We start from the raw sequence: 16,767 nt of genomic DNA, 5'->3' as shown, positions 1-16,767 counted from the left end.
GTGCTCAGAACCTCACAGAAGTCCTTCATTCCAGGAGGAGAGCGATGAGGACCTGGTCGGCCTCCTGGACGAGTCAGAAAGGAAGAGGAAGAGCAGCAAACCTCGCTCCTCAGGCCCTAACCACGGTAACAACACTGCAGCCAATAGGAAACGGGACGAGGATGACAGTGACGAGGACCTCCTCAGAGTGTGATGTCACTTCCTCCTTCCCTCTTCTCCCACCGCCCGCCCCCCCCTCCAATCTGAACTCTTCTCTCTCAGTGAATGTCTCCATAATAGCAACAACAACAACGATGAAACACCAACAACATATTGAAAGTAGAAACCTTTCCTCTATTTTGGGATTTTTTTTTTTTTTTTTTTTGGGACTGCACCTTTACTCGGCCTACTCAGACTCTATCCAGGCACTGTCTACAGACTGTCGATGTTAGCACATGGTTTCTTATTTATTGATAGCTGATTATTTAAAGTGTTTTGCAGGACATTTTTGACCTGCACCCTATTTTGTCATAATTATGAAATGAAATAATTTGCTTCACTATTGTTACTTCAGTCTTGTCACATTTATCTAATATAGACCTAACAGGCCAGTTGAATCTCTAAAAATCAACCCCAGAGGCACAAAAAGCATCTCTCTCAGTATGTTGACTCTGCAATGAGGCATGCCAGTGAAAAGATGTAAAATTAAATTATATTATATTGTGTCTTTTTTTTTTCTTCCAGAGTTTTGAAATGAAGCTGTGTCATTGCTTTAGCACTTTATTGTAGCATTGATTAACTGAAAATAATACATGTCTCATTGCAGACTGGGCGACAATGGAAAGAAAAAACTTTGGCTGTCTTTTGGAGTTCATTTTTAGTTTTGTTTCTAGTGACCATTGGCCCATTAAGGCCTGTATTTGATATCTGTGGTACAGTTAAGTAGCTCGATGGTGAAACAATCTAGAAAATTTCTGGAGAAAAACAATGGCTATCAAAGAAAATAAAGGGGACTCTGGTTCAGTTCCTTGGACGTAGGCAGTGAAGGTGTCCGCTTGTGTTGTTTCAAAAGGGAATGAAGACACCCACTTGTCTTTTCTTGCTGTTTACAGTTGCTATAAGAGCAGATATTTTTTCTTTCTTTCCCCTCGAAAAGAAAGCACGATGCCTTCCTGGTGATGAATTTACTTTACATTTTCATCGATGAATCGTGTCCGGCGACAGATTGATTTGTCTTGTTTTGAACAGAGACATTGTACATAGACGATAATGTTCTATAATATGGACGTTTTTTGTTTGTTTGTTTGTTTGTTGTCTTCACCGGTGAATTGCTCGCACATTTGTTTTTATGATTATTTAAATGATTGTCTGAGCTGATGATCTGTACGTATCTCTGTTCTGTGCGAAAATACTGATGGCCTTAAGTGTGAATGGACGGTCGGCGAGGACGGAAGGTTGAAAGTGAAACTTGAGATGTTAGTTTAGGTTGTGTTGGTCCCCCTCCTGCCAAAGCCATATTTCTACAGCCACCACTGGCACTAATGTATGGAAGTTGGGATTTTTTTCAGCTTGCACGCTCTCGTACATTAAAGGCTCAGTTTAGGTATTCAGGTCTGTGATTGTAGATGTTGCTGCATCAAAAGTGAGATTTTAACTCTGTAAAGCCAAGTTCTTGTAGTGCCGAAATCAGCCCATTTTAGCCAGATGCATGCAAGACAAAAGAAAGAAGTGAAGCATAAATGTATCAATAGTTGACTTACATTTAACATATTTTCTGCTTAATAATGAAACTAGTGTTTTCACAAAGGATATCAGTAACGATGGATGTTTTGTGATTTTTTTGGAAAATGTTCACACTCTTTCTAAAATGAAATCAAACTGACTGCAGTGTTCCCACGAGAGTGATATGAGTAAGCCTACACAGTATAAACACACAGAGTATTTGGGTGCCATCCCACTTTCCCTCTTTTCTTCGGTCCCAACCAAAGAAGTTGTTGTGAAGTTGGTGTCTTTTTGGTTTACACAATTAGAACGTGGACTTGGTGAATTCACAAACTCACAAATAGCTCACAAATAACTTTTACACCAATGTAGTTTTGGTAACATTTCATTCTCGCGGTTCTGGCAGTGAGCAGAGTCAAACTTGAATCAAACAATGGACTTGTCTGAGCTCTGCGGTAATTTATCTCCTCTGGTGTGCAAACCAGCTAAGAACATATTTAGTGCTTTCTAAGGCTGCAACTAATAATTATTTTCATTATCGATTCATCTGTCAATTATTTTTTCAATTAATCGTCTAGACTATAAAATGTCAGAAAATAGTGAAAGTGTCACAAGTTCAAGGTGACGTCTTCAAACGACGGTGACGGCTTTATAAATAACTTCAATTGATTTATCAAAAAAGTGGGCAATTTATTTTCTTTAGATCAACTAACTGATTAACTGACTAATAGTTTAAGCCCTAGTGTTTTCATTATTTGATAAATCTACTTTTGTCCAATTGAGATGAAAGCTTTTTCTGAAGCTTTTAACTGCTTTTCACAGCAGATTTGCTCAGTTGTCAATTTGCTTGTTGATAACTGAGCAATATTCATCCCTTGATGAAAACTGTGAGATGCAGTTTAAAGCTCTGGAAAATGGTAGTAAGTTGGCCTTGAGTTTTCTTAGTTAAACTACTCTGTCCAAGTTTGAGGAACTGCTAGCTAGCAGGTATCAGTCAAGATGAAACAATAAGTCAATCGACAGAATATTAATAGGCAAAAGCTTTCCAGAGCTAATCATTTAAGTCTTTAGTTTCAGCTTCTCAAATACGAAGATTTTCTCTGTTTCATTGTTAATCAAACATGTTTGGGTTTCAGACAGTTGGTTGGTCAAAGCAAGCTGTTTGAAAACATCTTGCGCTCTGGGAAATTGTGGCATTTTTCACTATTTTTTGACGTTTTCTGGACTAATGATTAATTAAAGAAGTGATCAATAGATGAATTGATAATGAAAATAATATTAATTAGTTGCAGACCTAGGTATCATCCGTCCCGTTTTATCAGTAAATACTTGTATATTCTGGAAGAACTGCACTTCTTCTGAGGAATGGGACATTTTGAGGTTTCTCATTACAGGTGTTATTCTCACCTGGCCAAACAAACGGATGTTCAACAGATTTATTAAGCCACTCCAAATTTACTTTCTGTGAATATACCACCTTGGGAGAGCACCTGTTGAGTTACTGACAGACTTTGTATTGATTTGCAATCACATATGTAGTTCACTTACAGACTATGAATATGTATTACATATAGATTGATTACATTGTCTATGGTACGAAGGGGAATGATGGTAGATTCATCGTTGGGTTTTCTCAGTATTCAATCCACAGAAACTAAAGTTATTAATAAAACATGATGATGTCGTTGTTAAAATCTCTTATCAATCAATAAAGAAGGTTCACCCTTCACGTTATTTCTAAAGCTTTGTACACAAGTTTTTCTAAGATGCCACTTTGTCCAAAACAGACAAAAAATGACAAAAGGATAAAAAAAAAAATCTTGAACTGGCATTTGCCTTGGAAACATCACTATTTTATATGGATGAGTTTGGGATGAGCCATAATAGTGAAATGTAACACAAACAAATAGAAAACATCATCATGTTCTTGTCCCTTTGCTCTGGGTATTCAGTAACTTGTTTTTTTGTGTTATTGTCTCTGAGATCACAAACTGAAATGGAACTTTTCAGAAGCAATTTTAGACATTTTTGAGTAAAATTGTCAGACTCCAGAAAGAAGAATTATGTAACTTATCATGTAATCCATTACTTTTTGAAGGTCTTTGTAGAATATCCATATCATTTAACTACTGATCTGAAATTATGAAGTGAAATCTACCTTTGAGAGCATGAAGAACAAGGTGATAGTGCACAGTACACGGGGCACGTTTTCAAAGAACAATTAAATTAGTGCAATCACAAATGGATCCGAATGAAATGTCAAGCATCCATATTTATTATTAAAATATCATAAAGTCCAGCAAAAGTTAAAATGAAATCAAGCCTGTTTTGGCAGAGATGACAGGCTATAATAAAACTTAATTTTAAACATTCTCATTCATTCAGCTCGTGGACCTCAGCTGTTGTTCTGAAAGGTTTTTACTTCAAATTCCTAGAAGGAGGTTTGAACTGGGATAAAAGCATTAACCTGTGTTTGGCACTTTGTAATCAACTCATCTCTCCTGAGGAGACGTAGCAGCACTCCTCATTACAGAGAAGCAGATGGTATCGTTTAGTATGTGATGTCCTTTTCCATCGTTGCATAAAGTCTGTTTCTGCTGTATTTAGCACCAAAGTTTGTGTGGCTCATCTGCATGGTACTGTACTGAACCTTCTCTTTCCTATGAAGATATGAATGGACATTCTTGTGCTTTTTTGTCTACTCGAGCAGAGAACTGTTTTGGGTTATTAGAAACTAATTCAGTTAAATTAAGAAGCAGACAAACAAGCTCGGAGAATATAGTGACTGAAAAAGCACAAGAAATTTTCTGTGATGGTTCAGTACTATGGGAGATCATTATTCTGTTTTAGTTGGTGTAAGTTATGTTGTCTGATATGTTTTTTTGGCTCTTTGCCTGTTTTCCTATTTAAAAAAACATTGATGTAAAAAATATTGCATTATTTGAATAAATAAGATCTGCTGTTTATCACTGTTGTGGTTTAATCACATACTCTGTGACTCATAAGGAAGAAAATGAAAGAAATGAGGACCTGAGACTTGACTTTGAGACCTAAAAACAACCACATTTTGTCTGGAGTGACTTGACTTTTACTTGAACTTGTTTAGAAGGACTTGAGACTTTGACTTGTCTGAAATTACTTGAGACTTAACGCTGACGTGTTTTGAAGGACCCCGGACTTGACTTGGACTTGTCTCGAAGAACCTGAGACTTAAACTCATCTCATGACTTGTCTTGGACTCACCTGGGAGGACTTGAGATTTGTCTTGCACTCATCTTGATGGACTTAAGACTAGAATTGGACTTGTCTTTAATAACTATAATGACTCAAAGCTTGACTTGGATTTGTCGAATGACATATAATTTGACTTGACCTTAACTTTTTTGAATGACTTAAAATGTGTCAAATGCCAGCATGGATCGTGGCAGGTGAGGGCATCTACCTGTGCCACCAAGTCGTCTCACATTAGCATTAAACATGTTGAGGTAATAAAGCAGTGATGGTGACTGTACTTCCACTAAAAGGAAAAATCTCCCAACTTTCTGAGGACTTTCATGACCATTAAAAGTTGTAGAAATGGTAACCTGAGCTTTGCTGATCACATTTTGATCCCAAACAACAACCTTTTACCTTCTGCAGAGAAAAAGAAAAACTAAGTAATTATATTGCATTTTTTACTATTTGTTACCTTTTTAAAAACCGGTTTAGTGTCCATACTTCTCTCAGATTTTCATGTCTATGATTCCCACAGACTACATTTAAATGTTAACTGATTGACAGCATTATTGACTGTGTGCATGAGATGCAGAGACCCAAGCAGGCCTATGTCTCCCGGTTGGTTCATTTATGTTAATAAACCCCTGTGCAGGCCATGGAGCCTTTCCGCCAGGTTCAAGTGACACACTTGTTCTGACTTCTGAAAAAGTGATAGCAAACGTGTTTTAATGCTCCACTGCACTGCCCGTAAAGCAACGTCTTTCTGTGGACCTTTGCTCCTGTTTGTCCTGATAAAAACCCAAAGGACAGGCATGGCAGTGGTCACTATGTAGAGGGAGGCTCAACATACACACTGGCAAGGCTGTAGACACTTAGACACTGATTGAAATTAGTTGTTTTTTGTTAGTTTTTAGAGGAAAAAAAAAACAATTCTGCAACCATGACCAGTTTTGACGATATCTTGGAAGAAGCTGGGAAGTTTGGCCGCTGTCAGAAGCGAATCTTCGCCCTGCTCTGTCTGTTGTCATTGCCTTTTGCAGGTGTGTACGTTGGTATCGTGTTCCAGGGTTTCACCCCAGATCACTGGTGTCGGGACTCTGCGGTGGTGGAGAGGAGGCAGGCGTGCGGCTGGAGCCTGGCAGACAGTCGCAGGCTGACGGTGCCGCTGGTCAACAGCTCTGGAGCTCTGCAGCAGAGCAGCTGTGAGCAATACGAGGTGGACTGGAACACCACGACGCTCACCTGTGACACACAGGAACTGAACCTCAGCAAAACTCCCACAACTGCCTGCAAAGACGGCTGGGAGTACGACTATGAGGGAAGGCAGTCCTTTGTTACTGAGGTGAGTAACAAGAGGAAAGAGTAAAATAAGTACAGTAATAGAAGTAAGCAAATAAAATACAATCTAAACAATTTTGGGGGCTAGTGGAACCTGTGAAGTCAACAATACAATGCAGTGTGATTCAGCTTGGAAGAATGTAAATAAGAATATAGTAACAGACAGTTATTAATGTTAGGTGCAACTGAAAATCCAGACATGTTAGTATATTGAACCACTTGCAGAGATACATCAGGAATGCAGGCCAACGCAAGTTGGAAAGCTTTCTGCACAGGGTCCTCTGTTCTTTGCACAAAACAAATTAAAGTAACCTTCAATGTTGAAACAGGTTTTGGTAGAAGGCCTGTTGCTGTAAGTGTGGAGCAATAAGTGATGTTCCTTATACAAACAGCTCCTACCAGAAGTTTGATAATGTTCCATCTGATAACTTCTTTGCAATGGACAACATATAAGGTGAGGTGTCCATAAACAATGCTTAATGCATTAACTTGAGAATCTCCACAGAACCTTCCATTAGATAGACATACGGCTCTGAAGGAATGGAAGAAGAAAAATATTGCGAGGTAACGCAAAACATATTGCGAGGGAATGCAAAAGTAGTCGTCAAAAATATTCTCGCCGTGACCTTTAGGGGGATCCGTATGAAAGTTAGTAGTAGCAGATAAAGATTTTAAAAAGCAGTGCAGACCCATTTGACCAAATTTGTTTGTGTGTGTGTTGTCCCAGTTTGACCTGGTGTGTTCAGATGGATGGTTGGTGGATATGTACCAGGCGACTCTCAACGTGGGCTTCCTGGTTGGGAGTATCGCCATTGGCTACCTGGCTGACAGGTAACTCTGTGATTGATTAGGTAGTCTGGTTTTATTGTTGGTGTGATGAGAGTACAGATTCACTCAAATGCATTGAATTATCCTCCAGTTTTAACTGGATATATGTAAAATACAGAGAATATTACAATATTTTTATAAGTGCAGTACATGAGACAAATTTAACTTTGAAACATTGCTGCTACAAGACCAATATTATTTTATTAAACAGACTAATGACTGAGGTTGTCACTGTCTGCCTTGTTTGTTCCTCTGCCTTCAGGTTTGGCAGGAAAATGAGCTTCCTGATGGCCAACCTGTTAAATGGGATTGCAGGAATCCTGGTGGCCGTGGCTCCAAACTACGTGTCATTAATGGTTTTCAGAACGCTCTATGGGTTTGGAGTGAAAGGAGGCTGGGTGGTTGGATACGTGCTGAGTAAGAACATTTAACTTCACAGCTGTGACTTTTACAGTTGTGACTCCAACAGAGTTAAAGATACGTTCCTCTTCTTTGCTCTGGCTCTCCTACCAACGCATCTCGAGCATTTTTTAATATATGTGGAACCTTTCTTCTTCGCTCTCAGTCACAGAGATCGTGGGGGTGGAATTCAGACGCACAGTAGGAGTCCTTTATCAGATGTTCTTCAGTGTCGGCATCCTCGTCCTCCCTCTGCTCGCCTACTTCATCACTGACTGGCGCTGGCTGCAGGTCGTCATCACCGTCCCCTACATCCTCTTCCTGTCCTACTACTGGTGAAAAACACTTGTTATGCTTTTATTTTATGCTTTACGCAGGAAGTGTAGTCTTGAAATTGCAAACCGCATTTTACTTTTAGAGAAGATTTTGAAAAGCAAAAAACACAGTTTAAAAGACAGCAAACACAAAAAAACATTACCTGACGACTGTAGAATTTCTCAGCAGGTTAAAGTTAAGTTCACTTTACGTTTCTGGTATAAGAACATTCACTCCGTCTCCCATTCACTTCTATTGAAGCCCAAACGATTTTGAGGAACTTTTACTTTACTTGAGTAAATTTAATTCTACTTTATACTTCTACTCTGCTACATCTCAGAGGGAAATATTGTATTTTTTACTTCACTACATTGATCTGACAGCTGGAGTTACTTTACAGATCAAGATGTTACAAACAAAACAAATGATTAATTTATAAAATATGATACTCGGTGGTATATATAACTATCCAACAGTATATAAAGTAGTTCAAATGTGCTCCACCTTCACCAGCTTTAACATTAAAATGCTGCTTACGTGTTAAAGCATCAGTAATAATATTCCAATAATATATGTATTAATACTTCTTAATCTTAATCTTGAATATAGGACTTTTACTTTGAACAGAATATTTTTACAGAGCAGTATTGCTACTTTTACTTAAGTAAAAGATATGAGTACTTCTTCCACCACTGTCAGTCGGCCAGTAGAAACACTGCTGCACTGTTTGGAAATGGAGAATTTTGTGAATTGTGATTGCGCTGATCAATTACTGATTTAAGGGAAATTTAAATTGAGGGATGGTTTTTAATGCCCCCATTTGGCATTCATAAGCAGTACATATACACTTAATAAATGGTTTATAACACACCGTAATGTAGCAGATACAAGGACAAGTTTTTATTAATGTATTTGTCAACATTTATAACTTCTCTGAAGAAATATCAGTTAATGAATGATTAATAACACAGTATAACATAGCTGTAATCATATTTTAATGATTTATGATTACATATGAACAAATGCTAACAATGTGTTATAAAACATTTAATAACTATTTGTAAAAATAGCAACTGTTATACATGTGTTTAAACTCATTAAGACATGTTGAGCTTCATGGGTCAGTTTAGTTCGACAAAAAATGCTTAACTCAAGGTCCATTTACTAGATTTCTTCAGGAGCTTTTGGTCAAATACTACAAAAATATGATGATTTTGGTTTGTTTTTTCTTTTATTTTGTCCCATTGGACCTTATATGTGTTAAACTTGTCCAATTGCAAAGATGTATTTGCATTACTGACAAAATTAAACATACCTTTACACTTCTTGTATTTTTCTTCACGATAAGCAACAATAAATAGCAAGAATTCTTATTTCATTATTGATGAACTCACATTCTTTAAATCCTCCTTGATTTGAAAACAAGAAAAAAGGTTTATGTGTTTATATTCCTTTACAAGATCAAGTTTGTTGTCATTGCGTCATGAACGCTTCGTATTTGCAGGTTTATCCCAGAATCTCCAAGATGGCTTCTCTCTCAGAAGAAAAGGTCCAAAGCTGTGGAGATCACTGAGGCCATGGCCAAAGAGAACAAGATGACTCTGTCCAAGAACATCGAGGTAGCTGCTGGTTTAGCAAAGACAAAACACACATTAAGGACACCAGATCAGACTGTGTCCAGTTCACCAAGGCAGTTATAGACAGACAAAATGTATCTGTTAAAATAAAGTTTAGGACACACACTTTGTTATTGCTGCTACAATAACTGTATTTCATGCCTTAACACTGCTTCCTGTAGATATAAGACACTATATCCTTTACCTGATTCCATTCAATTTTTGTATTAAATTATGTTTTCACTTCTCTCCCCTACTTTATTTGTAAAAAAAGTATTTAGTATTTTATATAATTTTGTATATAGTAGATTCTCATTGTGTATTTAGTGTTCTAGCTTTTAGTTTTTAAGCTTCTTATCTATACTATGCATCTGTTTTGACACTTAAGCTGCTGTGTGAGATCAAGAAAATAAAAGTGAATTACTGTTTGCTTATGTAATTGCATATCCTGCAAGATCATCAAGCTACAGTAGGGGTTGAAGTAGTTCTTTGTAAAATCTTGATGCCTTTTCTCTTTGTGAAATGCAAAAGTAAGAGCATTTTTACTGTTTTGTATGTACACCAGTTCCACATAAATACACTGCAGAATTGTGAAGTATTTGAAATGTAATTTTAAAAAGAAGCTAAAAGAAGAAGAGTGCACATATGGAAATGTACACTTAAACATTTATTAGCAGCATTACCCAAAGTGAATGTTTGATCCTGCAGACTCTGGCAGATGATAACGCAGACTCCAACACTGCCTCCTTCATGGACCTGATCAGAACTCCAAAAATGAGAAAACACACTTTCATTCTCAGCTACAACTGGTGAGTAAGTTGCTTTTGTAGTTAGAAGTGATCATTTATATGTGTTATATGGATTGTTTTTCTTTTTTCAAACATGGGTTTTTGTAATGCATGCAACTGAAACTACAGCAGTGGAAATAAAATCACCACCAGTAGCTCACTTTATTAGATTAGGTTCACTTTTCAGTTCATCAAACAATATTAAATCCTAAATCAAACAAACTGGTGGTCTAAAATAAGATAATTGGCTCCTTCATTTTGGGATTTTAAATAATTCTTTCACTCTTTGACACTTTTATAAGCAGCTATAGTGGAATTGTTTTGGTGGTTATCCATCTTTGGAGCACATGTACCATTCTCCCTCTGTCTCTTCCAGGTTCACCAGTGCTGTGGTCTACCAGGGTTTGATCATGAGGCTGGGTATTCTGGGAGGAAATGTCTACATCGACTTCCTCATCTCTGGCCTGGTGGAGTTCCCTGCTGCCTTCCTCATCCTCTTCACCATTGAACGCATCGGCAGACGCATTCCCTTCGCCACCGCCAACATCATAGCTGGAGCCTCCTGCTTCATCACTGCGTTCATTCCTGACAGTAAGTTTTAGATGACAGGTGGAGAACATTCAGATGTCAACAGATTATAATTTCCTGGTTCACTAAAACATATTTGATCATTCCTCTCTGTCCTTGCAGGCATGTTCTGGTTTAAGACGGTGGTGGCCTGTATCGGGCGGCTGGGGATCACCATGACCTTTGAGATGGTGGTGTTTGTTAACACTGAGCTCTACCCAACGTTTGTCAGGTACAATGTACAAACTGTACACGCTCTTAGTTGTTTGTTTAGGAGGGATGGACTTGTAATTTGTAAAATGTCACCGAGCTCTTGTTTCTACAAAGGTTGAAAAACACTTATTGTAAGTTGCTTTGGACTAAAGTGCTAAAAAAAGCCTAATTTTGATCCACACCCAGCTCGCTGATAAATGTGGTCCGCAATACTCCACCAGCTAAATTCAGACAATTGCTGCTCAGATTTATGCAGATTGACAAAGATACTATTTCTTGTCGTTTAAATATCGATTTATAATAATAATCTTTATTTATAAAGCACTTTTCTAAACCCACGTTACAAAGTGCTTCACACAAGGCAACAACTTCATAACAAGCAGATCATAAAACAATGTCAAGCAAATAAAAAAAGTAAAAGGGCAGTCAATGAAAATCAAGTAAAATCAGGAAAAACTCTCCGATAAAAGTAAGTTTTAAGAAGAGATTTAAAATAGATCACTGATTCTGCTGACCTGATTCCTCTTTGAACTTTGGAGTTCTGTTACCTCTAGTTTTCAGCTGCGCCGCAGGAACAGATAAAAGACCTCTGCCCGAGGATCTCAGGCGAAGTACTGGCTCGTGTGCGACTAAGAGGTCAGAGCATGGAGAGAGGCTGTGAAGAGCCTTAAAAGTCAACTTAAAATCAATTTTAAAACATACTGAGAGCCAGTGCAAGGAGGCTAAAACAGGCATAATGTGTGACCACATTATGCCTGTTTTATGCTTCTCTTGGGTCTTGTTAAAAGCCTGGCAGCTGAGTTCTGTACAATTTATTCTGTTTAGCCAAGGTGGCTATTTGCTGCTCATGATAACAGCCCAGTTTTTTGCCTCAGCTACTTGTACTGGTGCTGAGATAAATGCTAACACACATATAGTGTCAGTAACATAATACTGTAATATGTACAGTTTAAAATACACACTGTTTTCAACATGTACATATATCATCACTGTCAAATATAAATCCTGCACGCTGTATACTGTATATAGACATGTACACATGCATATACTGTACATAACCACCCACTTCGTGTATATAAAGTAATCTGTAACATTACCCTTTCAATATTTATTTCTTTGCACTATTTGTATTGTTTAAAATTTACACACTTGTATATAGACATTGTATGTTGTTGGTCATTGTTGCTTTATATATATATATATATAAACCTATTTTTTCACCTACTTGTATGTATATAATCTATGTTTATTTTGACCTATCTTTGTTCAGCTTTGTTGTCCTTGCTTATTGGAACTGTGTAACATTAAGTGCAATGAATAAACTGGAGTCAAATTCCTTGTATGTGTACACATAATTGGCCAATAAAGCTGATTCTTGACTCCCCTACTACATGTTAGCATGTAACATGCATACAGTTTGTCCGTTAGCATGTTATCATGCTAAACATTCATGCTAAAAGTCAGCATGTTATCATGCTAAATGTATGCATCTTTAATGCTAAAATGCTTAATGGTACATGCTAAATGTCAGCCAGAATCCAGACGTTGCTATATCCAGTGTTAACAAGCTAACTGTAGTTATTTTAGCATGCAAACATTGGTACATGCTAATGTTGGCATTTAGTTCAAGCCTATGTATAACTGAGTCTGTCAAAGTTCAACTTAGACTGATGATAGTTGAGGCAAGTCTGAGATGTCCTAAAATGGCCACTGAACAGATGATAAACCCTTTTAATTTAGGTAACAGTACAGTACGGCCGTTCCACTGGTGACACCCTCAGGCCAAACTTTCTGCTGCACTACCATCCAGGAGTTTTGTTGTCTTGTGTGTAATGAGCTTAACAGCCTCATGGGGTCGCTAGCATGATACTGAGTGTGACTTTTAGCTTGAAAAAATGCATCTCTTGAGTGTCAGAAGTGTTACCTGTCAGTGTTTAGAAAAGTGAATATACCGTATGCGCATATTATCGCTTTGAAATAAAGTATAGAAAGTAACCCGTTGTTCTTCTGTCTGTAGGAACCTGGGAGTGTCAGTTTGTTCGACTCTGTGTGATGTTGGAGGCATCGTAGCTCCATTCCTGCTCTACAGACTGGCTGTCATCTGGCTGGAGCTGCCACTCATCATCTTTGGTGGGTTTTATATAATTATGGAGTGACAACATTTGTTGCAGTCAGAAAATGAAAAATTACCCACATACATACGCACTCCAGACAGGAATTAAAATCACTGACCAGCACGGGTAATTCTAAAATAGTCTAACATCCCCTTAAATAAATCCAATCCAAATAGGGCTTTAATCTGCTTTTACCTCATTTTACATACTGTTGGGAAACCAGTTGTTATACAGGCCTGGTAGATTGGGAATTCAAATTTCAGTGCCAGATGTGATTTAAACCTGATTTGAGATAAAACATCAACATCAGCTGTTAAAAAGTGAATGTGTTATTGAAGTTAAGAATATGTTGTACTGTCGTGTGCAGGGTTTCTGGCTTTCCTGGCTGGTGGTTTGGTGCTGCTGCTTCCTGAGACCAGAGGTGTGCCGCTGCCCGACACCATCGATGACATCGAGTTCCCAGATAGGTGGGTATGCACTGCTGAAAAAAGAATAATGAGGTTCTTTATTTGACACATTTTGGCACAATCCATGGTGTGTATGTGGCTTTGTGTCTTTGTCTCTAGTGTATGTGTTCTGTGTTAATACTCCTGTGCAATATACTCTTTTCAGTTTAAAATTCCAAATTTATTGATATATATATATATATATATATATATATATATATATATATATATATATATATTCATACCTCTATTCTTGCTGTGCAATATCCTCTGTCTCATTATAATCTTAATAGCTACACTTAACTTGACAGTTCATGCACTATTACTTTATACCGTATTATCATCATCAACCGGTAAACCCACTTGGTACTTCACACTTATTTTATACTTATATCCACTTGGTACTTTATTTATTTATTTATCTGACCTGTATTATTGTGTATTATATTTTTTTGTTTAGTACTTCTATTCCTGTGTGCACTGACGTGATAGTGAGCTGCTGTAACAAAAGAGTTTCCCCTCGGAATCAATAAAGTATTTCTGATTCTGATTTCTGATACATGTACATGTATATGTACATGTGTATATACATATTCTAGATGCAGTTTCTCTCATATTATGTTGAAGATGCTGTCATATGTTTCTCAATGATATATATTAGATTAGGGCTGCAACTAAGGATTATTTTCATTTTTGATTAATGTCAGAAAATAGTGAAAAATGCTTGTCATAATTTCCCACAGCCCGAGCTGACGTCTTTAAATTTCTTGTTTTGTCTGACCAACAGTCCAAAACCCAAAGATATTCAGTTTACTATCATGTACGACAGAGAAAAGCAGCAAATCCTCACATTTGAGAAGCTGGAACCTGCAAATGTCTTAAATTTTTGCTTAATGAATGACTAAAACGATTAATCAATTATCAAAATAGTGGTTAATTTTCTGTTGAACGACTAATTGATTAATCAACCAATCGTTGCAGCTCATTGGATACAAGTATGTACTTAATGTACATCATGTCATTTTTGTTCAGAATGAAGGAGAAAGCTGCACAGACGAAGCAGCAGCTGACCAACCTGCTGCCTAACAACGACGTATCGGCCAACAAAGATCCAGCGACTGTTTAATCTCCTTCTGCGACCAAAGTATTTATTTCTGTTGTTTAACAGTGTTGCTTGTGGATATATTAGGTACCTCCTTTGATTTTAGTTTTTTGACTGTGTAGCCAGCTATATCAAAGATTTCTGTTTGTCTGTGACCTTTATCATATTTGTTGAGTGTTGGTGATGAGTGATGTTGGATGACTTATTGAAATATGTGGATTTTTCAATAGAAAGAAAGTGGGCGTGAACTCATGTGCCATCAACAATTATTATATTGGTATATTATTAAATTATTAAAGAATATACTTTTAACACAATTTGGGCTCCAAGTGTTTTCATTAAACGAAAAAAAAGAACATTTAATAAATATTTAGACTTAAAGTTGTAACCCTCGAGATTTCATTAGCTACTGATTGATTTGGCAACATCCGTGGTTACCATGGTAACAACAAGTGTGATTTAACACTACAGCAAACACTTGTCAAGCAGCTACTTTGTCAGAAAGAGCAACTGGTTCTGTTACTCCCTGCAATATTTAATACTGATCTGCCGTTGTCTTGTTTTGTAGACACATTTTTGATGAACGCTGGCGGTTAGCGCTAGAAAAACACATTGCGTTTCCTGTGACTGCTTCACAATAAAAGCCACCCTGTGTTTCATGAGAAGCAGCAGTAGGAAAGGTTGGGTTAGCATTAGCAGTGACTTAATACAGCTCTGATACAATTATAGAAGAGTAAATAGAGAGGCTAGTATCAATGATATGAAACAGTAACACTGGATTACATACTCCATCGTTTCTGGTGAATCCCTGGTGTATTTGAAAGCAGTTTGAATCCAACACAGGAATGGCGGACTCCACCACAAATCATGAAATTACTATATAGAGAGGTAATTACAGACTGTAAATATATTGCTATTGCTGAAAAAAATGCAGTGATATTCTTCTTAACCCATAGACATGCAGTGGGAAGAAACTTTTGGGAAAATCATTGGAAAGGGCAGATGAAAGAGATGGAAAGGGGATGGTCAGTCGTGGAAGAATGCATTACTTAAGGAAAAGTACCAATACCACAGTGTAAAAATACTCCATTACAAGTAAAAGTTCTGCATCAAAAATCCTACGTAAGTAAAATTACATAAATCTCAGAAGTAAAAGTACTCATTCTGTAGTAAAATGTCTCCTGTGACTGATATATTATTATATATGACATTATTAATTGTTGATACTGATACATCAATATGTAAGCAGCATTTTACTGCTGTAGCTGCTTGAGGTTCGAGCTAGTTTTAACTTCTTTATATACAGTTAGATAGTTAAGTCCAGTGGTTCCAAACCAAGGGGTCGGGCCCCTCCAAAGGGTCACAAGATAAATCTGAGGGGTTGTGAGATGATTAATGAGGCAGGAAAGAAGAAGAAAAAAGTTCTGATACACAAATTTTGTTTCTGGACTTGACTTTTTGTGAAATAACAGTTTTTTAAACGAAACCATGTGAGAGGGAAACATTGAGGGGAAATGTCTCTTTGATGGAACTGCTAACAACTCATAGACATCTGAAATGTGATTATGGGCAGACACTGCTTTTTTTGTAAGAAGTCACAAGTCAGAAAGGTTGGGGACCACTGGTTTAATCTTTAACAATGTATTATATTATATAAGCATGTGTTTTATGGGGAATCTTAATATGCAAAGTAACTACTGACTAAAGCTGTCAAATAAATAGTGGATTAGAAAGTAGTAGAAAGCAGCATAAAATGGAAATACTCAAGTAACCTTGAGTAAATGTACTTAGTTACTTTCCACCACTGGGTATGGTAGACAACAAAAGACAAAAACTGCAGTCAAAATCCTAAAAATCCTGAGACGATGGCCTCTTGTTTTCTGAGATATGGAGTGACCACAATGGCACTATCCACAATTTAGTGTTTAAGTTTCTTGTCCTCTGCTACAGTTTAAATTCACCACTTTAAATTTACTTAATGTTCCCATGTGATTACAGCATCTATGTGATTCTGATGTCATAAGTTTTTGTTTGTATCCTGGTGCAGTGCTGTTTACCACAGCGTCTTTTTTTTATTCTGCCACTAGGAGTCACACAATGCAGAATTTTTCAAATGCTACACAC

General features: G+C 37.2%; 2 protein-coding genes across 3 annotated transcripts in view; both read left to right on the top strand.

Annotated features, from left to right (window-relative positions):
- igf2r (insulin-like growth factor 2 receptor) overlaps positions 1–4,667 on the top strand; it is a 52,436-nt gene extending 47,769 nt beyond the window's left edge. For both annotated transcript variants that reach the window (XM_044168982.1, XM_044168981.1), the window contains one exon: positions 35–4,667. In XM_044168982.1, the coding sequence (XP_044024917.1) occupies positions 35–193 (159 nt within the window). In that variant the 3' untranslated portion in view covers positions 194–4,667. The remainder of the gene's footprint in view (positions 1–34) is intronic.
- A 1,057-nt stretch (positions 4,668–5,724) lies between these two features.
- On the top strand, positions 5,725–14,960 carry LOC122863000 (solute carrier family 22 member 2-like). The gene is made up of 11 exons (XM_044168983.1): positions 5,725–6,259; positions 6,983–7,086; positions 7,346–7,500; positions 7,649–7,817; positions 9,302–9,416; positions 10,122–10,222; positions 10,578–10,792; positions 10,892–11,000; positions 12,999–13,111; positions 13,463–13,562; positions 14,574–14,960. The coding sequence occupies exons 1-11, from the start codon at positions 5,858–5,860 to the stop codon at positions 14,665–14,667; spliced, it is 1,677 nt and encodes a 558-aa protein (XP_044024918.1). The 5' UTR covers positions 5,725–5,857; the 3' UTR covers positions 14,668–14,960.
- Positions 14,961–16,767: the final 1,807 nt, after the last annotated feature.

This window comes from Siniperca chuatsi, linkage group LG16 (genome assembly GCF_020085105.1).
Source record: "Siniperca chuatsi isolate FFG_IHB_CAS linkage group LG16, ASM2008510v1, whole genome shotgun sequence".
Classification (NCBI taxonomy): domain Eukaryota; kingdom Metazoa; phylum Chordata; class Actinopteri; order Centrarchiformes; family Sinipercidae; genus Siniperca; species Siniperca chuatsi.
The sequence above is the reverse complement of the archived record's forward strand: the minus strand, read 5'-3'. Positions and strand labels throughout refer to the sequence as shown.

Bases quoted from the DNA above. Each gene is read 5' to 3' on its own strand.
- LOC122863000 (XM_044168983.1), top strand. From the start codon at position 5,858: ATGACCAGTTTTGACGATATCTTGGAAGAAGCTGGGAAGTTTGGCCGC. The intron at 9,417-10,121 runs GTAGCTGCTGGT...TTGATCCTGCAG, and splicing joins CTCTGTCCAAGAACATCGAG to ACTCTGGCAGATGATAACGC. The intron at 11,001-12,998 runs GTACAATGTACA...TTCTGTCTGTAG, and splicing joins CTCTACCCAACGTTTGTCAG to GAACCTGGGAGTGTCAGTTT.